The sequence below is a fragment of the Andrographis paniculata genome, unplaced genomic scaffold (genome assembly GCF_009805555.1).
Source record: "Andrographis paniculata isolate CXL003 unplaced genomic scaffold, ASM980555v1 Contig30END, whole genome shotgun sequence".
NCBI classification, from domain to species: Eukaryota; Viridiplantae; Streptophyta; class Magnoliopsida; order Lamiales; family Acanthaceae; genus Andrographis; species Andrographis paniculata.
Genome location: NW_026137563.1, coordinates 1,611,550 through 1,633,392, shown reverse-complemented (window position 1 = coordinate 1,633,392; position 21,843 = coordinate 1,611,550). Strand labels below are relative to the sequence as shown.

Sequence of the window (21,843 nt, the reverse complement as noted above, 5' to 3'; positions counted from 1 at the left end):
GCAGTAACTTTGTAGATATGAAGAACATTGTACACAAACAGATCCAGTAAATTTCAGAGAATAATCACATATCCCATCAGATTATGATATTGCAAATTGAACAACACATCAGACAACGAATCATTCAAAATTAAACACACATTCATTCATGATCAAGAAAGTATCTAAACTCAACAACGCCCGCTATTATTTATTTATACCTTATGTTCTAATGCAAATGTAGAAACATGGGAGTAGAAATTACAGTAACCAATCTTAAAGCAAATTCAAAAGAAGAATCAATATAGCCTGCAATGTGTGTATGCTGTTGAAAGATCAAAGAGAGGGGAAGTGAATGATTGGTTATTATGATGAAGAAAAGTAAGAGAGCAGTGAGTGCATTAAAGCCATTGACGATGAAGATGAATGGATTAACGAGATGATATGAAAAAGTGGCAAGCAAGGACCATCTTCTCAGTGTTAGCAATTCTTGAAAAGGAAAACAAAGAAACAGGCAACAATCCACTCCCAAAAAAGCATCACAAAAGGAAAGCTAAATCAACCAACAACGAAATTAGGAAATAAAGGTAAAAATCATCATCATCATCATCATCATCAGTTATATATATATATATATGTATAATAACTGTTCATCCATCAAGTACACAACCATAATAATATAACCCTTTTCTCTTGACACAATTCTTCTTCACTTACAGTACATAGACGATGATGGATGAATGCGCTAAACAATAAATATGCGTATACCACCATCAAACCGATTCCAAATGCCCTAATTCGATCCTTCCATTCCTGCATTTGCTTCAAACTTCAAAACATGCATAATGTTCTTCTTCTTCACCGGTTAGCCATATAAATAGAATTAGATTTTTTTAGGAAAAAAAAAGAAAAAAGAAAATGATGCCAATATATAAAATGAGGGGTTCCTTTTTTTTTTTTTTCAGGGTTCAAATAAAATGAAAAAAAAAAAGAAAAAAGAAAAAAAAAGATGCCTGGCTCCATCCTGTCTGCCTCCTCAACCAGCAAAAAGCGAGAAAGGGGGGCTTCCCTTTCTCTCTTTCTTTCTTTCTTCCTTCCTCACCACTTCCTTGGAAGAAGGAAGAAGAGTCCGCATCGCCCACTCATCTGTTAAAAAAAGACCCCACATTTACTACACAGCCCCACCAGGGAGTGGGAGCAGCAGGCATTTCCATCGAAAGGGCATTTTCGTCATTCCACAGGCTCGTCCGCTCAGACTCCGCCATTGTTGCTGCTTCTCCTCTTCCTCCGCGGCCGCCGCCGCCGCCTTCACTTGGTCCTCCTCTCATGATTGCTGTTCCTTCTTCGTTAATAGAACAGAAGAGAGAAATGAGAGGCGGAGGAACAGTTAAAAAATAAAAAACGCCGGAGGAGGAGGAGGAGGAGGAGGATTGGTGAAGAAGAAAGGATGGGGATGGGGATTTGGGGGAGGGTATGGGTCGGCCGGTGAAAGGGGCTTTTCAACTTTCTCTTTGTTCCTTTATTTCCTCTCGCACACTCCGATTTGTCTCTCCTCTCCTCTTCTTGGCTCTTTCTTTTCTTTGCCTTTCTAATTCTATTCTTCTATTCAATTCCACTTTTCCTTTTCCCCTTATAATCCTCCTTTTTATTTTATTTATTTCTCTTTGCTTTGCTGCCGCCACTTCATTTCTATTTTATTTTTTTTTAAAAAAATATATATACATATATTTTTTTTACTTAGTATTTCTTTTCCTTTATTTTTTAAATTATTCGATATATATATATATATATTTGTTCAAATATTGCATCAGAATCTTATGAATAGGTAGACACTGAAAGTGATGTTTGAATATAAAATATTTTTTATATAATTTATAAGTTGATTAATGAATAATATAATAAGCAATTAATATTCTCAAAACATTTCAAGTATTTTTGTACTACTACTCTTAAAAGTCTTAACTTTAATACTCCCCCCCGTCCCATATAATTTCTCCCTATTTTCTATTTTCGTCCGTCCCACGTAATTGTCCTTTCTATTTTAGAAATATAATTACGCACTTTAATCGCATTTTAAATTTTAAATTTTATAATTTTTTAAATTTTAATTAAACTATTTTATTATCTTAATATTAATCTATAATTATTTTTACTAAATAATAATTATATTTACTAATATACTTCTTAATTATTTACTAATTATACTTTACCTAAATTCTCGTATCTATAGTAATAGTTTCATATTTTTTTTGGGACGGAGGGAGTATCTTCTAAAACATTTCTAAACACATCCTTATAGCTTATAGAGTGTGTTTGATTTGTAATTTGATTTTAAAATATGATTTAAATAATACTTCAATGTAATATTGTGTTTAAATATATATATATATATATATTTTATAGAATTATTATTTTGGCATTGATGAATTGAGTAGTACGTAGCACTATTAGGGTGGGTTTGTGTGTTTGTTTATTGAAGAATAAACAATCCATTTAATTAAGCAACCAAAAACTCAAACATATATAATGACATGTTTTAGCTAGGGTGTGTTTGGCTTGTTATTTACATGTTTTGTTTTTAATTAAAAAATAAAATAAATAATAAATAATGGAATTGTATAGTAAAAAAGAAAAAAGAAAAAAGGAAAACCACAAACCCTTAATATTTTCACATTTGTATATTATAAAGGGTTTATTTTAGGGTTCCAAATTAATGATTTACTATATATATCTTAAAAGATAATTAATTAGAAGATGCATACAATTAAGAGTCAAAATATAAATAAACATATGTATTTATTTTTTATCCGAATTGAAATTGAGTAAGAAAACGAGCAACAATAAATGTATATGAAACGAAGAGAAATGATAGGGTGACGTGAGGTGACATATCACCGACACATCACGGTCTCGGTGGGAGAAGTAATTTAAACAATTGGCCACTACCTAAAACAATTAATAATTAAAATAATATTTTGACCAAACAACCCCAGATCCTTTCATTTTATTATTATTATTATTATTTTCTATATTAGCTAAATATTCTATTATTATTATTATTTAGAAATTTAAATGAAAAAATTAGACTCCAAATATGCCAGCTTGTCTTTGGTTCTGTATTCTTGAGGTCGTTTGCTAATATCCTGTCTTTTTATGTGTGCTTTTTTTTACAAAGCATCATATCTTTGGTTGCAGGCTTTTGTCTGTTGTGGATAATAATTTTGGGCTCGGCCCAATTAAATGGGCCCAGTTAAGTTAAACATACAGTTCCTATTTAAATATCATAATTTAAATACTACTGGACATGTGCCACACATAGACAACAAGTTAAATAAAATAAAGAAAAAACCCCACTAACAAACAAGTATGTAAATTAATGGCCTCTCACGAGATTATTGGGAAGCTCCCGGACCACAACTCAGCGCATCATTGAAGCGTTCGGTGGCTTGGGAGTCCCGGGAGTTCCCAAGAACCACTCTGCTACTGTTAGTGAGTAAATTAAGTTAACTTAAGTATGTGGATTCATGACTAATAGTAAGTGATGATGGACAGTGTGTTCAACTTTGTGACCATAGTGGGGTTATTATGACTCACTTTCTCATTCTATTTCAAAGTCAAAGGTATAAAAAAACAAAAGCCCTTTATTTACTTGGTTGAAATTTCCAACAAATTAAAATGGTTGCACTTACATCAAGAACATGTGTTTTTTCCTTCTTATCCTTGAGTTCTTTCCATTTTGCATTATAGTTGATGAATGTGATTCTTGCCCTTTTATTATTATTATTATTATTATTATTATTATTATTATTATTATTATTATTGATGTTATTTTTAATCATGGGCTGTCCACCAACAATAAAAGACACACACATGCACACACCTAGACACTATATATGTAAATTGATGAATCACATTCTTTGAGTAGGGCCCTTTTCATTGAGAGGCACTAGACAAAGTTGAGATGCATATAGAGCAAATTGACATTTTTGTTTGTGCTGAAATTTAAGAATTCTTTCATGTCATGTGTTGTGTTGGTGTTGGTGTTAGTGCCAATATTTTTGTTTTTGTTCTAGATGGACATTTAATTACAATATTAATGGCTTTTCTTGGTGGTTGTCCTAAACCCCATTTCTAGACAACTCTAATGTTCCCAATCACTACTAAATACTAACTTGTCTCCCATATGTATATACATACATACATATACATATATATATGTAAGAACCCTATGTAGCCACAAGAATCAGAAACCACCCCAACTTCCACTCAATCCAAACAATTCCCTTTTCCCATGGAATCCAATCCCTCATTCTATTAACAAATTCCCTCCAATTTCAATACTTTAATACACCCCTACTTCACAAAATTTATATATACAATTGAAGTGAAAATTAACATCCAAGAAAAAGCATGATCAAAATTATTCTTGCACAAACAAACAAGTAGACATTTTTCTTCTTTTTTATGAAATACAAACACTCCCTTTACCTCCTAACTCATAATGTCCAAACTAGACATCTATTATACTCTTCAACTCATCATATATATATATATATATATATATTCAATCATCACTTAGCCCCGGTCTGCGGTTCTTTAGCTGCGGCCGCGGCCTTACAACATCGGCACGGATCTGCCTCCACCAATAATTGGACAACCTCGTTCATCGTCGGGCGCAGCACCGCCGCCCGGCACGTGCACCGTATCGCAATGCATAGCACCTTGATCATCTCCTCCTTATACGGTCCCGATATACGCTCGTCGAGCACCTCCATCGCCCCCTCCTTCGTCGCCACCTTCGTCGATATCCAATATATGATATTCTTGTTCTCCCCGAACTCCGCTTCCACCGGCTTCTTCCCCGTCACGAGCTCCATTAGCACCACCCCGAAGCTGTACACGTCGCATTTCGTCGTCGCCTTAGACGAGTACGCGTATTCTGTCGACAATGCAATGAGATCGTTTTTAAAAAACCCGGCTAATGTTACGTCGACGTCGAAATTTAGTAACTAAACTTACCCGGATCTAAGTACCCGTAAGTCCCGGCTATGACCGTCGTCGTCGACTCCTTCGTCCCCCTCGCTTGCAAGACTTTCGCGATGCCAAAGTCGGCAACCTTCGGGTGGTAATCTATGTCGAGAAGTATGTTCGTCGATTTGATGTCTCTATGGATGATCGGCGGCATCAAGTCGTTGTGTAGGTACGCCAACCCTTGAGCGACGCCGAGCGCGATACGGTGGCGCGTTGGCCAATCGAGGACGAGCTTTCCGGTGTGGAGCGCGTCCCATAAGTTCCCGTTCGGCATGTACTCGTAAACGAGGAGGCTGAAGTCGACGTTCGAGAAGTAGCAATAGAGTTTGACGATATTTTTGTGTCTGATGCTCCCGAGAGTCTCGACTTCCGTCGCGAGCTCCTTGTCGAGCGTTTGGTTGTCGTGATCAGACATCAATGGATACGTCTTCGCCTTCCGACTGCTGCTCCACAGCTTCTTGACAGCAACGACTTCGCCGCTGCTCAGCTCGATCCTGTAGACCGTCCCGGAGCCTCCGTAACCGACAACGTTCTTGTCCACCATCGCTTCGATGATCTCCCTCTGATCGAAGGTCAGGCGATGGAAGCTCTTCACGTCGTAGGACGACGACGACAACGTGTCCTCATTGTCCATAACTTCCTTCCCTCGGCTGAACCGGAGCCTCACGAAAAGGATCGATCCGACGACTGTGATCGCGACAGAGACGATGATCAGCCAGATACAGTTTACCTTCTTCCTGTTGTACGATTGCGAGCAGACGGCGAATTCGGTTGCGCGCGACAGGCCGCGGTAGGAATGGACACACAAACCCGGGTTACCGGAGAAGCTCTCGAGCAATCCTCCCTTAATGAACGACGCGGGGATCGCGCCGGAGAGCTGATTGTTCGAAAAGTTCATCGAATTCGGGAGTAGCTTCGACAGGGCGTCGGGGACGTCACCCGTCAGGCGATTGTTCGACAAGTCGAGAAGATTAAGCGAAGCGAGCGACGAAAGCGATTCCGGGATCGACGAATTCAGCCGGTTTCCTTGCAAGAGCAAGAGATTGAGCCATTTCAAGCCGCCGATCTCCGGCGGGATCGGTCCCGACAAAAGGTTAAAGCTGAGATCAATCTTCACCAGGCCCGTCGCCAATGAGATCTCCGGCGGGATCACACCGGAGATCCGGTTCCCCTGCAAGAACAGCTCCGACAGATTCCTCGCATCCTTGATCGATCTATCGATCGAACCCGTGAATTGATTGTACGCCACGTCAATAATCGACGCATGCGGCAGCGACAGAATCCCATCGGGGAGCTTCCCCGACAAATTGTTATTACTAACACGAAATCGAATAAGCGACTTACACTCGACATAGCTCTCCGGCAGCTCCCCGGAGAGCATGTTCTTAAGAGCAAGAAGATACTTCAGCTTCCCACGGCGGCACAGCCCCTCCGGCAGCCTCCCCGTCAGGTTGTTCTCCGACAATTCGAGGACCACGAAAACCGACGATTTTCCGAGATCCTGCGGGATTTCCCCTGACAAGAAATTGCCATAAAGAGACAATGTGTTCAAGGTAGTTGAGTTTGCAATAACCCCTGGAATTGGCCCTGCCAGCCCGCTGTTATAAGCCTGGAGAACTTCCAGCTTCGGCAGCCGGCAAATCGACGCCGGAATCCTCCCGCTGAAGTTGTTCTCCGACATGTCCAAGTCGCGAAGCTCCGTCAAGTTCCCGAGCTCGTCGGGAATCTCCCCGTTGAGCTGATTGTAGTACAGCTCCAGCTGCTGCAGATTCCTCAGGCGACCGAGCTCCACCGGAATCCGGCCAGTCAGGTAGTTGCCGCTAAGCTCGAGATCCACCAGCGCCGTCATGTTCCCAACTGATCGTGGGATCTCACCTCGGAGCTTACACGACGTTAAAACCATTGTTTCGAGCTTCACCAGGCCTGATATGTTCTCAGGCATCTCCCAAAAGTTGAGCTTCTCATTCTCATTCTCATTGAAGAACAGCATCTCAAGACTAGTCAGATTCGCGACAGACATCGGAAAGTCGCCGGAAAACTTATTGTAGGACAAATCAAGAACCTTAATCGCCCTCCAGGGCGAAAAATCCGGCAATGGACCGTTGAAACCTGCAGAGCTCATATTCAGCTCTTCCAAGAAAGAGCAGCTGAGGATTCCGACAGGGAAGTTTCCGGCGAACCTGTTGTTGCCGGCTCGAAGGATTCGAAGCTGGGGAAGATAGCTGCATATGTCATCAGGGAACTTGCCAGTCAAGGACCATCCAGAGACATCAATTCCTACAACCCTGTCCTGATCATTACAGGACACCCCTGTAAAGTTGCAATAACTCTCCCATCTCCCGGAATCCCACCGCGCCAAAGAATTACCCGACAACGATTTCTTCGCCACAGCAGTGAAGAATCGAAACTCCCTGTTGTCAGAAACTCCATGGCAAGAAACAGACACAAGTACTAAGAAAACAAACGAAAGCGCGATCTTGGCAGGCATGATTCGAGGCGTGGAGGACTTTAGGAAGGCGAAGAGGGAAGGGACGAGGAAGATCATCGATGCAATGGCGAAAGAGAAGGCGAGAAAGAGATATATAAATGGAATGATCGATGGGATCATTTTGGTGCACCTAAGCGAAGCTAAGCTAAGCGAACCTCATCGATCATTAGTCTAAAAGAAGGTTCCTTTGGTCGATGATCAACCGATGGATGGATCGATTTTATTTTTTAATTTTTAATTTTTGAAAAATATTTGTGTTATTTGCATCCATTGACATGTAAGGAAGTGCTATCATCTTTGCATAAAGATGCTTTATGCTTATATGCTTCCACTAATTCTCTCACAGAATAGCATCAATACACATTAAGAGAGAGGACCCCTTTTTAACATCAATTTTTGAATGTTGATAAGGTCTCTTGATCATTGTTTCACTTGGGACTTTGGATGATCACAGCCATTAGATTCTCAATCAAAATCCATCTTTCTTTTTTTTTTTCATAAAGATCAATGATGCTTTAGTACACTTCTTGTAAGAACACAGCAATCCCATTTTAATTTTAATTTTTTTTAATAAGATGGATAGATTATGTTATCGGCTACGAATTGTAACATAAAAAAGATAAGTAGTAGTTGCAAAATGAAGCCAATTTTGTAAAGTAAGGATTTTTAGGAACTTAAATTACTATATAGAAGTAGACATGTTTAAGCTTTAGACAGCCCTCCAAAACAGGACAAGTATATTATCTGCACTGTACTTCTACTACTGTATCCCTTTACATCCCCAATATCAATATATATATATATATATATATATTTAAAAAATAAAAATTAAATTAAAATTGATGTCCTAATGGGAATAGGAATGACCCCATGCATGCAGTGCCTATTTACCTTTGTAAAGATCTTTTCTTTTCTTTTTTTTTTTTTTAAAGTGCTTTATTTATTTCTTGCTTGTGTACGTGTATCTTATCCTTTTACATCATTATTATACAATCATCATTGTTGTAGTTAAGATTGATTGTTTTGGAGTTTGGTTATGGTTTGAGGGGAAATATAAAAAAATAAAGGCTTCTTATTTTTTGAAAAAAATATGTACGAAAAATGGTATGATCTTATCATTGATTATTTTGATTATGATTGCTATTTTAACTGAATTATTGATATATTTTTTGCTAGAAATAAATCAAAATATTTTAAATATATTATTATTGATTAACCCCTTTTCAACACAAATTCCTCTCATATTTTAGTAGTGGATGATTGTATTAATTCTTAGGGCACTCAAATGCAAGCTTCTATTTATAATATCAATTTGCAAAAAACGTTCGAAGTCCACCTATTAAAAGCATAAAAAAAATATAAAATTATCTGAGAATAATTCTATTGGAGGATGAATACCATGAAGGAGTTCAGCTCCCGGGAGTGGCCAAGAAAGTAATTCATCAATTATGAGAAATATATATACAACCAAGAATGGACAATTTTCCAATTTCCACAAATGAAAAATTAAGGATGGGGCCATGCCATGTAAATGTAATGGAGATAAATGCAAAGCAAAGATGCCCACTCTCCCTAAAGCACATAACAAATAAATATATAAACAAATATTTGGCATCACATTATTCATAATAAATAAATAATAACAATATTATTTTTAAAGAATAATCTTCTTTACACAAAGCCAAGTCTTATCTGTAGTTCCATCATCACACCACTGTCTCAAATACTGCTTTTATTAATAGTCACAACTAAATTTTGTTCTCAGGTAAAGTTGAGGGTCAATATTCTTTATTTAACAGAGTATATATACACTTACTGAAATAAATTAATTGGTAATTTCATTTTCCTTTTTTCACTAACCAAGAAGCTAATATATCCAAAATTAAAGGCTTGTGGAGAATCTCACATTTGTGATCATGTGGTTGCGTTAGGCCGCATCCCAAACAACCATATCTATTATATATATCAAAGAATGGATTCAATAAAAAAATAGAAATAAAAATGATGATTCCAAATGTAAATAATAATATAACAATTCCTGAATGGAAGTGCCATTTTCTGTTAGTGATGTATTTATTTATTTATATATATTCATTCCATGGGAGTGAAATCATTATTACTACCTCTACTAACGGCATTTTCAAGCAAGTGGAAAACTTGGTCAAATGCTAGTAAAAATCACAGCATATAAAAAAAGTAAATAAGATGAAAGAAGATTAAAAAAAACAAAGACTACGCAGGACAGGACTGCAAAAAAAAAAAACACATATATCAACATATCAAATACACTATTTGAATGTATATTTTGAAGGAGAGATTCTGAATGCCTAAAGATGTCTGAAACTGTGCATTCTTCAAACGCACAAAATAAATGGTAGTTCATTTCAGGACATCTGAATTCTATCAAACTCAAAAGGGCTACACATAAGCAGGTAGGCAACTTTGTTACCTCATTAATGGAGTGCATTCGCAGCGAAATTTGAATCCATGGCTGATACCTGGTTTCCCATATCGTATATAACAGCAGTGACAAGATAAATTCACACAAAGGTTTAAGCCCCCGAGTTGGAGGGATTGCAGAAGTCATTCTGTCTGGACAGCCCAAGGCAGTTCTATACCTGATCAATTTACAAGTATTGAAACACGAACAAAATTCACTTTGTGCAAAGAAGGGTATTCTTAAAAGATATGGAAATTTATAACTGAAATCATAGTGGCTGTTCCCTCTGATGTACTTCTCCTTTGGAGGGTCTGAGTGAGACCATGCTCTAGAATGCATAAAAATCGCAAGCTGTTGGAACAATGTCGTTTCAAGTCAGCAATCGCCATTGACATCAAGTAGATAATTCACTGCATGTTTAGATGATTACAATAGGTCAGTGAATTCTAGCTGTAAAATCCGTTTCGATAAAATAATTATGCTAACAGGTGGTCATATATCCTGTCATCATGCTTCTCTCTTTTCTTATTAATCATTACAGCCAAATGTGAACTGTGAAGTGCTCAAGAAGAGGTGAACCTAAATGCAATTTGCCCTTATAATCAAATTTCTGTCTCTCATTCCCCAGTAATTTTTCTTTGAGTAAACAGTTGTAATGCCAAGGAAACTTCAAAAAAAAATTTTTTAGTATTATTTGCCAAAAAGAAAACGACAATCTTCCAACCTACTTCTCCCAAGGACAGAGCTAACATTCTGAGAAGTTGAAAATGGTGTGTATCATAAATTTCATTATTGTATCATAAAAAAAGCTTGAGATAAAAGGCTTACCTGATGGACCTGCCATGAAATAGACAATCTCATTGATCAAATTTCTCACTTGGAAGGAACAACTACTTCAAGGTTCTTCTGAAGCATCCAGCCTTTGGGATAGAAAAGTCCCCGGGCTTCTAGATGAAGGTGCCAATTCATTATCTTATTACAACCAAGAGGGATACCTTCCATTTGACTCTCATCTTCAACTATCTGTTCTATAAAGGTTGTCTCCTGAAAGGGGTCATAATGTCCATATTTTTTCACATGCACTGAGCTCAATACAAAAGCTACTTAAAAAATTAAAAGGGTGATACATACTTGGAAACCCTCCTTCACTGTGTCCAACTGCCGGATTGGCTCTGAAGTTGGACGATGCCATCTCTTTGGATCCCATAATATGGTGCTATTGAAGGCAAAACCTGACATATCAACGTGGAATCTACGAAGTCGTTTACTCTTCTCATTTGTGTGCCATCCAATTACTTGGCTTCCATTGCACACAGGACCTTCAAGTATTGCTTTATTTTTGCTTTGAGCCAGCATACCAACTGGCCAAGTGCCAAAACGACTGAATAGCACAATGTAGTACGTAAGAATCATTCTCATTTTGAGAAAAAACATAAAAAGAAGAAACAATACTTAGTACTTATGATTTGTTAATTATACACAAGCATGCACTCTCTGACATCCAAAAACAACAAGAAACATAGCACAAAAGTTTTTTGGACAGGAATAGTTTGTTGACTTTAAGAGTGCAGGTGGTGCTGCTCATAAGCTCCTCATATTTGATAGACAACAATGACTAACTACATAAGTTATTTCTTCTGAGGATTATGTCCACAAAATCCAAGGTTCTCTTATATTGTGCTTTTCTATTTAATTTATTAAGCTTTCATCTTGCACTATCTTGTGCTCTAACAGGAGTTTAACATACAAAGCAACTACATACTCAGAGGAACAACATAGCATGATGAAGAATGAATGATTGCAGAAGAGCACTCAGTGTCGATTTAAAAGAGTATTCCAGTAAACTAGTTGGGTAAGAGAGGAATATGAAGCCTGATATCAATAATCACAAAGCAGATTGAGTGGAGAACTTGAACTTCCACCTATCACACTATTTTAATTAAACTCAGTTGACTGTTAAAATTCAATGCAATAAAGAATGTCTAACAGGTGTGCATACTGTACAGCGTCCGTGTTACTTTGAGGGTAGAAACAACAAAAGGCTCTAACTAAATAGACTTTCATACTGTATAATTCTCATATTAATTCAAGCACACAATTCTGATGCTCAGCCCCATATCTCTCTTACATATCCACACACATAAGGCCAGACAGAAATAAAAAATGGCAACTTGGCCCAAACTCATGTACCTAAGCATATGTGAACAGAGAGCAGAGGCAAATCGCATACAGAAGGCCAAATTCATATGCAGCAATTCATTCAGCAAGGAACTGTAGTTACATTCCATCCAATCTTACTATGGCACCTCATAGATCAAACAAAGATGAAGGTATAACTTTACGACTAATGGATACAGCATTCACATCATCATCCGAAAATAAAGAAATTCAATTCTTTCTCAAGATTTACCAAGACAAACTTAACTTGCTAAGTTCTGCTATAATTCTACATACAGAAAACAACCTTATATTGCATAACATTCCTGTTCCCATATCTCGAGTATAGGTGCATTGCAACACATCACAAACTTGTCATACAGAATTGAATGAAATGCAAAAATAATTATGCTGTTATCTCGAAAGCATAGATGTTGGAAAACTAACCCGATTTCTCTTATGTTTTCAAATAACTCAAGCGAGTAGATATTGTCATCATCAGCAAAATATACAATCCCATCAAGCTTATGCCTCTCAATATGCTCAATTGCAGTATTCCGCTGGTGAACTCCCCTGTCCTTTACATCCGTGGAATTTTTTTTACAAACTAAATGCCTGTGCACAATTCCCATGTTCCTTAAAATCTCCGCAGTCTCCATAGATGCGGCATTCATTTCCACCACAACCCACAACAATGGCGGCCTCACCAATCTCAAGACCTGCCCTAACCTATTCAAATAGTATGCTTGCAGAGCTCTGTTGTACGTTGGCGTCACCACTATCAACTGTTTACGAGGAACGAAATCCAATATCCTCTTACTCACAACTCCATCACTCTTCTGAGCCACCCCTAATTCAACAGCATTCACCACCACATCATTCCCATTTGGGACATCAACCCCGCTAAAATCGCCAACATTTTTCTCAACATTCACCACATCAGGCACCCTTTCAAACGCGAACTCTCTGTTCCTCACATCAGGGTGATTCAGTTCATTGAAGTCATTATTAAACGGCGCCATGCCGAGTAGAAAACCTAGGAAAAAGAACAGCAAGCCGCGGAGGATTGATTTTCTCCACGAGAATTGACTATTCTTCCGAGAGTGCTGCTTCTGGAGGAAAATTCCGGCAATGAATCTACGAAGCGGAGAGAAGGTCGTTCTCCCGTGAGAAAACAGCTTCTGCGACGACGAATGGACTGAAAATGGATCGCCGGATCCGTTCTGGTACGACCGGTCGTTATACGGCGACAACGTTCTCCGAATCGAAGCCATTCATTCAGTAGAGATCGCATCCAAAACAAAAGTGGCGAATCAAAACGACTCGAAATGGAATATAGACCCCAACGCAGAGATCAAATCAGCTGACTCTAAACCCCTCCCACCGCAGAATTGGAAACCCTAATTCGTAACTGAATCTACAACGATGCCCAAAAGGGAAAGAAGAAAATCCACAGAGACAGATGACTATGAAAATTCAATCAAAGTTGGAAGTGCAGGGAAGGAAGGAACGGAGAGGGACGAAGGATCCATGGCCGCGTTCTAACGTGCGCCGGGAAGTTAAATCCTAGCTAAACTCCGCTGTCATGTGCGAGTGTAGTTTGTTCTTGGGAGATCCAGGGACCCGCAACTCCAGATAGATCTACACCGTCCACGTCACTATCGCAGCGTAACCAATGAACGAGATTCATTTGGTATTGGGACTCTCCAACGACATCCACTCAAAGACTTCAAATTCTATTTAAACTTGTAATGCGCGGACAGTGTACCCCCAGAATGGCTGAAGAGGGAGGTATTTGGTTAAATTATTTTTACAATTATTGTGATTCTTGAAATATAGCGTGCAGATGTATTTAATTTCATACAGTTTGACTACTTAGTTTCAAACTAATGATCTAAACATTCTTCTAATCAATGTCTATCAATTAGAGTACCCTAAATTCTTGATTTTAGATGAAGACCCTTCTCAATATACCTATTGGGACATGGCAATAACCAGACATAAATGGTAGTCAAGACTGTGTACTGCATATATTTGACATTAGACATCCCATGTGGTTTCATCATTGACATTGTAGGCCAATCAATTCATCACAATAACATAGGGCAACTCCAAATAGAAAAATAATTCAAAGAGGGTTGAATATTCGTAAAAATGCAAGTGAATATTCTCCAACCAAAATCAGAACAAGTTTTTTTTCGTAACACTTCAAAATATTCAGAGTAGCATTCTACAAATGATGGCAGCTGTTGTTAGAGGCATAGGTCCTATGGTTTGGGTAAGTGTAAAGATACTAAGGCAGGAAAATTCATTGAACCTTTGATAGGGAGTGACTTCAGTCAGAATGTTCGCGAAAACGTATGATTTTACGAATGAACGCCTTCTCCTTCCGGTAGCTGATAACAAGAAGAAGATTCGACATTTGTTAAAACAAACACGATCATGATGTAGCTTTATGATGCGAAAAAAGGGTATTAAAACTTAAACTAACAGAGGGAAATGAGGTGAAGACTAAAACCGCATGTGAGAAATATGCAAAAGGGCTAATGGTTAATGGAGACTTACATTGCGAAAGCAGCAACGACAAAACATGTCAACCCAAAGGATAAGTGGACAGCAAAGGTAGTCCAGAAGTTATCTCGGTTCAGGTGTGTTCTCTCAAGGATGAAAGTGGCTATACCTGAAACTAGTATATATCCGAAGCCCGAGGGCAAGCAGGCTCTAAAGGAAAAAGATCCCTGAGAAGACAGAATCAAACATACCAAAAGTCAGAAGAAATAGTCGAGAACAAGCAAAACATATTTATTTGGTTGCATAAAACAGAAATTTACCTTGAAATAGTTTCTAATGAAAACTGCGGAATAGGTTACCCTTAAGATCATATCTTTATTGCAGTCAAGGGAAATTGTTGATCAGAATAGTTGTGGTGCTAAGTATGATCACTTGCACTTATGTTTGAGTAAGATACTAAGGTATCGATAACAATAATACAATTACAGCGCATAATTCAAGCACTATCCAATAAACAACAACAGACCTTATAGGTTTTGATTGAACGCACCGTCAGCATGATTCTTACTACTGTATAGTAGTTATCAAAGCAGATTAACCAGCCCCCAACCTGGAAGCAGGGTCTTATGCACTTTATGTTTCTTTGAAATGAGTTCGTGAGAAAAACAGATCAAAACAGGATATCGTAAGCTGTCGAACACAGTATTTACAGGTCTTGAGATCAGTACTAGTGATAAATAGCTACTTCAGACATATATTGGGGCAGTGCAATGCAATAATTATTATCAAATGCACGTAAAGACATGTGAAATTTTGAAATTAAAAAGTAATTTTGGAGAAATCATAAAGGATACTCAAAGAATTTGCTAATATCAATCCAATTGCGCCGGCTGATCGTATGAGTGAGACATTCAGGATTATGTAAATCACTGAGAAGATAAGTAATGAGTCATTTGACCGTTTGAGCTGACTTTCTGATGCAACTGCATGCAGAAATGCTTCGGATGTCCCTGAAAAAAAAGTAAAGAAAGAAAGAAACATAGAACAAAGAAATTTATGAGTTCACTTGAAATGTGAACTCTCAAATATGGTGCAAGAATATAATTGGTTCAAATAATTTTCAAGAACCACTGAGCCATCCTTCAATAGTTTATCCTTAACTGTTATAATGGTGCTTTAAGGAAGACTGAAAAGATAACGAAATAAGTGGAGTGCAGCTTAATAGAAAGGCTGAAAAAAATGCAGGTGATACACAGATGACCCCCTTACCATTCATGGCCAAAACTATCACATAAATGCAATAATACTGGAGCGCTACTGAAGCTTCCCCATCACTCCATTTCCTACCATACAGTAATCTGATGAGGGAATAAGAATAGCTCGGCCCAAATGCTATAACCACCAAACCTGACCATATTACAATAAAACACGGCACAATTTTTTATCCACTGAAAAGAGAGGGGGGGGAGGGGTAGTATTACCAGAGCAAAACAAATCATTATGGTATGAAAGACTATAAAACACTTGCCATGTTCATTCTGAGCTCAGATGAAAAACATACCTATCAGCAAAACAAGCTTCAGAGCATCAGTCAGACTCCTTGCCAGGTTCTTCTTTTTATCTTCGTTATCTCCTGCAATCACATGAAATTAGTAAAGCCTAAATTGACATCAGATGAACGAATGTGGTAAGTAATTTGGATGAGAGAATTTTTTTTTTCTTTTTTTTCCATTTTTTAATCTTATTTTGGTCATTCCATTAGGAATCTGTAACAGTGTTGGACATGACTAATTCCCGCTAGCAAACCCAAGTCTTTCACAAGCCAGATAACTTACAAGGCTCATCTCAATGCATCAGTTGTTGAAACTTAATCTTATGTGGCAATATTGTATGCATGTCAAAATACTGGAGCAAAGAACACAATTCCATATAAGAAGAGCAATACAGTTTTACCGATCATAATAACCATTTCAGTAACATATCAGAAGCTCAATGCAAACCACTTGAATTTCTCTACCACCAATAATCCTTGTGAAAGAAATGGTCAAATAAATCAAAAGATAAATATATTAACATCATGTTGCTTTGCCAGGAATATGATTGCTTGTACTGTTGTAATGATGCGTGTTTGTTTGGGGGTTTGGATTTTGAGATGGGATTTGAATAGTAAAAATTATGAATTTGAATAGTTGTATGATGTGATATAAATAGGTATTGATGTGATGTTTTGAATGTAAAATTGATTTTTAGTATAATATAAAAAATGAAAAATAGGTGTTTGATTTGATCTTTTTGGGGGAAAAAGTGGGATGAACAATGGATTTAAATTCCAATCCCCCAAACAAACACATCATTAAAAGTGTTATGGTTTGGGGTAGTGGCACTAGTTTTCTTCCTTCAAAATGGATCCAAAAAGGCTCCAAACTCAGAGTAATCTTCATTCTATCATGAATAGAACCCATAATTCATGTTTTCATCAATCAATTTACATATATATATATATATGCACACAATGGTCTATATCTAATTGAAAAACACATGTAGGGGAATTGTTAATAAAACAACAAAAATAAAAGAATAGATATAAACCTGATGCAGACCTTGCAAATGTCGCATATGAGCTTTCTTCAAAGGGAAGAAAAACTAGCCGCACCACTAAGCTCCCTAATAGTCAAAACAAAGCTTTCATAAAAATTCGGATTAAATAGTGGAAGGGAGATCCCATAAGAATTCAACTAGCCGTGAGAGAAATGAAATCAATTCAATAATAAAGGAAAAGGACAAGATGAGACACATTGCAACAGAAAAATGGAGTGATGACAACAAGTCATTGAAGTAGTAATCCCTCACTTTAGAGACATAGTAATATGGAGAAGAGAAACTGTTTCAAGCACCAACAGAAAACAGAAGAGCGTTTTGTTTCAAAGAGAGGAAGATGGATCGTCCACATTTCATAAGAAGGTCAGCGGACAACTGAAAGCTAAGTATGGGAATTCAAAAGATTCCCGGGAGAAATAGCATTAAGCAATACCATATATCAAAAGCAATAAGGCATTCTTACTAAATACATGACAAAAGACAAAAAGCAAAAGGTGGTAATTGTCTTACCTAGTTTGTCTACAAGTCCATACACTGCTTGGTTATATGGTGTATCCAACCATACAAGAACCATCTTTTCACCTTCCTGAAGTATTAACTTCCGGAAAGACTGGAGGGTGAAAATCACACACATGTTCGCAAGAGGTTGATCATAATTCATTATATTTCCTACCCTGTAAAGTATTGCAAAGTTAAATAGGAAACAGAAATATTATCAAAATTATTATATATCTTTGAACTGAGAAATTAATATGGTTTTCCTTGATAAGACACACTCATAACAAAGAGCACCCATTCGTTAAATAATAGCTTATTCTTTATCATAAAGGAGGCTAATTATTTAAGTATACAGCAAGGGAGGAAAAACGCATGCAAACAAGCATATCAATTAATTTCAATCACTACAAACCAAGAGAATCTATGGTAGAAAATTCTGTTAAATAATCTCTAGTAAAGTCATCCATTTGCCCGTCAAATTTAAGTTTGTTACGAGAAATGTATGACCCAAACTCAACAAAATCATATAGGTATAAGGGAATGATACCTGAATGGAAACAGAACAGAAATACTGTATAATCTAAACAGAAGAAAGTATCCCCAGTAACCTACAAAAATTGATGCTCCATATGCAACTTGTGCCAGGGAAAATACAATTGCTTTCTCCTGTAATTACCAAGTATATTATTAGTCAGAAATCAAAACCTAAATTGAATGTAGCTATACATGGACAGATAAAGTCTAGAATGAGGAAAAACAGGCAACACGTCCTAGTTATTTGATAAAAATAATGGAGCAACAAGCCATAAATCACAGTGAAACCCAATATAACAACAACCTTGTATATATTTCTTGCTCAACTTCATATATTTAGGAAAATATGCTTGGCCCAAACATAAAAGTACGACAGAGAAGTTAACATGATATATTCAGTTTGATGGCAAAACATGTGTAGCTAATTATTACCAAGCCAGGTTGCTTCAGAATGAGGATATATGTTACTATACAGCGTGAAAGAGTGGCTACAGCTTCCACTATAAGCCTCAATCTCAAAAGAACCAAACACTGAGACAATATATAAAAAGGCTCTGCCAGAAGCTCCACTACGCATGCAAAACCTGCACATCAAGCATGGCGTCACATAGCAAGAAAAATATGGTAAATCATATCAAAACTGTTATGTAGAAAGAAAAACAAGTCTTCTGGAGTGTTCCTCAAAAAACATTAGTAATCAAGAGAAGTATGACTACGGGATATCTAATGATAGAAATAGCCATTAAACACTATAAAGTGTTGCTACGAGCATGAAGTGGTCTGAAATATGGTGTGTAGAGAAAATTCCCGCTTGGCAGGATCAACTCATTTTACATTTCTAGGTGATAAACTTTTCAGTCTGGTCTCTGACATTTTTCAGATGAATAGTTCTTTATTTTAAGAATGGCCTAAGATTTACTTTAGTCGAACCCCAATCATTCAATCCTAAAACTCTGCTCTTTTTTATGTATTGCTTAGATAACTACACTTGCAAAGCATGATGATTTTTTATTTTTTTTACCATTTATCAAGATTGATTGAGCATAAGGACTTGAAAAATCTAGGCCTTGCCACCAAAATATAAAGAAACATGCTGCAACTGTAACCAGTACTCCTAAAGGAAAAGTCATCCAGGCTACTTTCAACAGCTTAGCTGCATTTGCTCCTGTTGCTGAAGCACTATCGCTGCAAGATATTACCCAAATTAGATTTTCAGATCATATTCAGAAAAAACGTGACATGACAGCATTACCGGTAGCCCCTTTCTAAAAAATTATCATTGCAAGAACTTGCTCCCCTCAGAAAACCATCATTGCAAGCCCAAGAAAGCTCAACAGACAAAAATTAAGCATTTCACAGAAGAAGCAAAAACATGCAAGATGACTTTAAGTGGCTTGTGGCACGGGAACTTCACATTTGATTTCACAACAATATGAAGTCACTGATTGTGATTTCTAACAGAATCAGAAGGCAATGAAGCACTTGATAAAAGAATAACAGCACAAACAAATTCGCAAACTGGATCCCATAATACAAGTCTAAGAGTTAAACCGTACCATCCAATATCTGCTCGCATGCATGCTCGCCGAAACCCTTCTCTACTGAGAAACAATACACAAGTGACAAACAGATGGAATTGTACGGCATAGAGCTGCATTTTGTCAAGTCATGTTGGGTATCAGAATTTTTGGAAGAAAGAAATGAACCAGTCAAGGACACATTTGCAAAATGCAATATCTCATCATGTGCGCATAAATTTTTCTTTCCTTAAAAAATATGTTTATCTTCAAAACTTGTGAACTCCGAAGCACAATGTCTTATCAAGCCAAAACACGAAATGATACTCCAGAATTGGCATGTAATTATATGTCTAGAGCATTTCAGCAATTATAATCAACATAGGCTTTATTCTTCTTCTTTTTACTCATAGATTTGATTAACCCTTCTAAAACCCCCCATTGCTTCGTGTTCAGGGATCATATCTAAATTGCAACAAAATACGACCTGGGTGGATCCAGGGCAGAACCGCTACAATTGGAAGCTACCAAAACACTGTTCGGGAGAATTACAAATGTCTGCAAGTAAAGAATCATTTAAAGCAAAATTACCGCATAATCTTCTTCGGAGAGGTGCCTGACAATCCAGGAATTGAATACGAACGGAATACCCCTCGACAGAAACTGCGTAGCTACACATAATCATTGTACATAACGCTGTATCAAAAAAGCCCTAAAATTTTTTCAACATCCGCAGATGAAGATTTACGACACCCCGTCACACTGCACACAAATTGTTCTGAATGAATACTTATCTAGATGAAATTAACAAACCTAATAGGTACTTAAATGTCCGCGGCAGATTCGCGGGTGAATTTCCATCGCCAAGCTTCGAGTTTGACATCTCTGAAACCATAATTTTCTCGTCGTCCGATTGTTTTTCGTATATTTACTCATTCATTATAATATTTATAAATTTCTCCTATTTATCATTTTGACACTATTTACATTAATTTTTTATATATATATAAATATTATATAAAAGATACTTCGTCCCACCTAAATATTATGTAACATTTGTGTTTGGCACGGGAATTTAGGTGGAGAGTATTAAGTAGGATAATTTGAGATAATTTGGATATTAAGGGCGTGTTTGGCAATTAACTGATAGCTATTAGCTGTTAGCTGATTCAATTAACTGATAGCTAGCTGTTAGCTGATTCAATTAGCTGATAACTGTTAGCTGATTCGATTCAATTAGCTGGTTTGACTAGTTCATACGATTAGCTGTTTATATTAAAATGTTTGTTAAAACCAACTGTTTGATATTAGCTGTTTATACGCTAAAATGACAATTGAGGATATTTCTATTTTATTCTTATTTCTAATATATTCAATTATGTTTTTTTAGTTTAGAATGTTTAAAATTTTTTGTTATTAGTTATTGAAAATTGTAAAAGTGTTATAAAAGTATTTATTTTTATTACAGTTAGATTTAAAAAATAATATATTTTTATTAAAATATATAAATAGTTTTTTTTATTGAAAATGATGTAAAATATAAAATAATAAATTTTTCGTGTATATATTTATTATATTAGTTATCGATTAGTTCATTATATTTATAATTTTCAATAAATTTAATTTAATTTATTTATTTTTAGTATAAAATTTATATAATGTAATTTTAATAAAAAATAAATAAATTATTAATATTTATATTTTTTATTTTATGTTGATTTTAATAAATTTATATATTTTATAATTAAAATAATTTTTATATAAAAATTAATTATTTTAAATTTATAAAAGTAAAACTATAATATAATAAAATATTATAATATAATTAATAAATAATCAAAATATATTTATTTGTATAAAATGTATAATAAATTTTTAAGAGCATATAAGGAATAAAATAAATTTTACAGAAAAAGCTATTTCAAAACGTTGGTTAAGTTAGTTTTTCAGAAATTAGCTTTTTAGATCCAAAAAGCTATTCCAAAAATGCTAATTTACCAAACACCTAAATTAACTTTTTGACTGGTCAAACAGCTAAAAGTTGTTCACTAAGCTAAAAGCTCTTCAAAAAGCTATTTGCCAAACACCCT

The 21,843-nt window shown here is 36.3% G+C and overlaps 3 protein-coding genes across 7 annotated transcripts; all 3 read right to left on the bottom strand.

Annotated features, from left to right (window-relative positions):
* Positions 1–4,376: 4,376 nt before the first annotated feature.
* On the bottom strand, positions 4,377–7,689 carry LOC127246931 (receptor protein-tyrosine kinase CEPR1-like). The gene is made up of 2 exons (XM_051268592.1): positions 4,999–7,689; positions 4,377–4,918 (listed from the first exon to the last, which is right to left on the bottom strand). Exons 1-2 carry the CDS (start codon positions 7,616–7,618, stop codon positions 4,551–4,553), a joined length of 2,988 nt encoding a protein of 995 aa, XP_051124549.1. The 5' UTR covers positions 7,619–7,689; the 3' UTR covers positions 4,377–4,550.
* Positions 7,690–10,037: 2,348 nt separating this feature from the next.
* Positions 10,038–13,853, bottom strand: LOC127246873 (probable beta-1,4-xylosyltransferase IRX9H). Of its 2 annotated transcripts, XR_007837778.1 has the most exons (5): positions 12,543–13,853; positions 11,070–11,319; positions 10,767–10,982; positions 10,202–10,348; positions 10,038–10,116 (listed from the first exon to the last, which is right to left on the bottom strand). XR_007837778.1 is itself a non-coding variant. In XM_051268496.1 (4 exons), exons 1-3 carry the CDS (start codon positions 13,367–13,369, stop codon positions 10,812–10,814), a joined length of 1,248 nt encoding a protein of 415 aa, XP_051124453.1. In that variant the 5' UTR covers positions 13,370–13,853; the 3' UTR covers positions 10,038–10,348; positions 10,767–10,811. The 2 variants fall into 2 exon arrangements, 1 of the variants encoding a protein (XP_051124453.1); XM_051268496.1 differs by having other exon boundaries at positions 10,038–10,348.
* Positions 13,854–14,256: 403 nt separating this feature from the next.
* LOC127246681 (uncharacterized) lies at positions 14,257–20,710 on the bottom strand. 4 transcript variants are annotated; one of them, XM_051268186.1, is made up of 14 exons: positions 20,567–20,710; positions 20,345–20,416; positions 19,793–19,887; positions 19,258–19,421; positions 18,669–18,820; positions 18,250–18,368; positions 17,715–17,878; positions 17,196–17,270; positions 16,168–16,239; positions 15,876–16,013; positions 15,461–15,616; positions 14,927–14,979; positions 14,661–14,833; positions 14,257–14,491 (listed from the first exon to the last, which is right to left on the bottom strand). In XM_051268186.1, the coding sequence occupies exons 3-14, from the start codon at positions 19,810–19,812 to the stop codon at positions 14,431–14,433; spliced, it is 1,347 nt and encodes a 448-aa protein (XP_051124143.1). In that variant the 5' UTR covers positions 19,813–19,887; positions 20,345–20,416; positions 20,567–20,710; the 3' UTR covers positions 14,257–14,430. The 4 variants fall into 4 exon arrangements, with proteins under 4 accessions (XP_051124143.1, XP_051124142.1, XP_051124145.1 ...); XM_051268185.1 differs by having other exon boundaries at positions 20,345–20,424; positions 20,567–20,709; XM_051268188.1 differs by having other exon boundaries at positions 20,345–20,449; positions 20,567–20,676.
* Positions 20,711–21,843: the final 1,133 nt, after the last annotated feature.

Bases quoted from the DNA above. Each gene is read 5' to 3' on its own strand.
- LOC127246931 (XM_051268592.1), bottom strand. From the start codon at position 7,618: ATGATCCCATCGATCATTCCATTTATATATCTCTTTCTCGCCTTCTCT. The intron at 4,919-4,998 runs GTAAGTTTAGTT...CATTGTCGACAG, and splicing joins TTACGGGTACTTAGATCCGG to AATACGCGTACTCGTCTAAG.
- LOC127246873 (XM_051268496.1), bottom strand. From the start codon at position 13,369: ATGGCTTCGATTCGGAGAACGTTGTCGCCGTATAACGACCGGTCGTAC. The intron at 11,320-12,542 runs GTTAGTTTTCCA...TGTGCTATTCAG, and splicing joins GAAAACATAAGAGAAATCGG to TCGTTTTGGCACTTGGCCAG. The intron at 10,983-11,069 runs GTATGTATCACC...GACCCCTTTCAG, and splicing joins CAGTGAAGGAGGGTTTCCAA to GAGACAACCTTTATAGAACA.
- LOC127246681 (XM_051268185.1), bottom strand. From the start codon at position 20,648: ATGGTTTCAGAGATGTCAAACTCGAAGCTTGGCGATGGAAATTCACCC. The intron at 18,821-19,257 runs GTAAAAAAAATA...CTTGATGTGCAG, and splicing joins TCAATCAATCTTGATAAATG to GTTTTGCATGCGTAGTGGAG. The intron at 17,271-17,714 runs GTAAGACAATTA...TTTGACTATTAG, and splicing joins TGGACTTGTAGACAAACTAG to GGAGCTTAGTGGTGCGGCTA.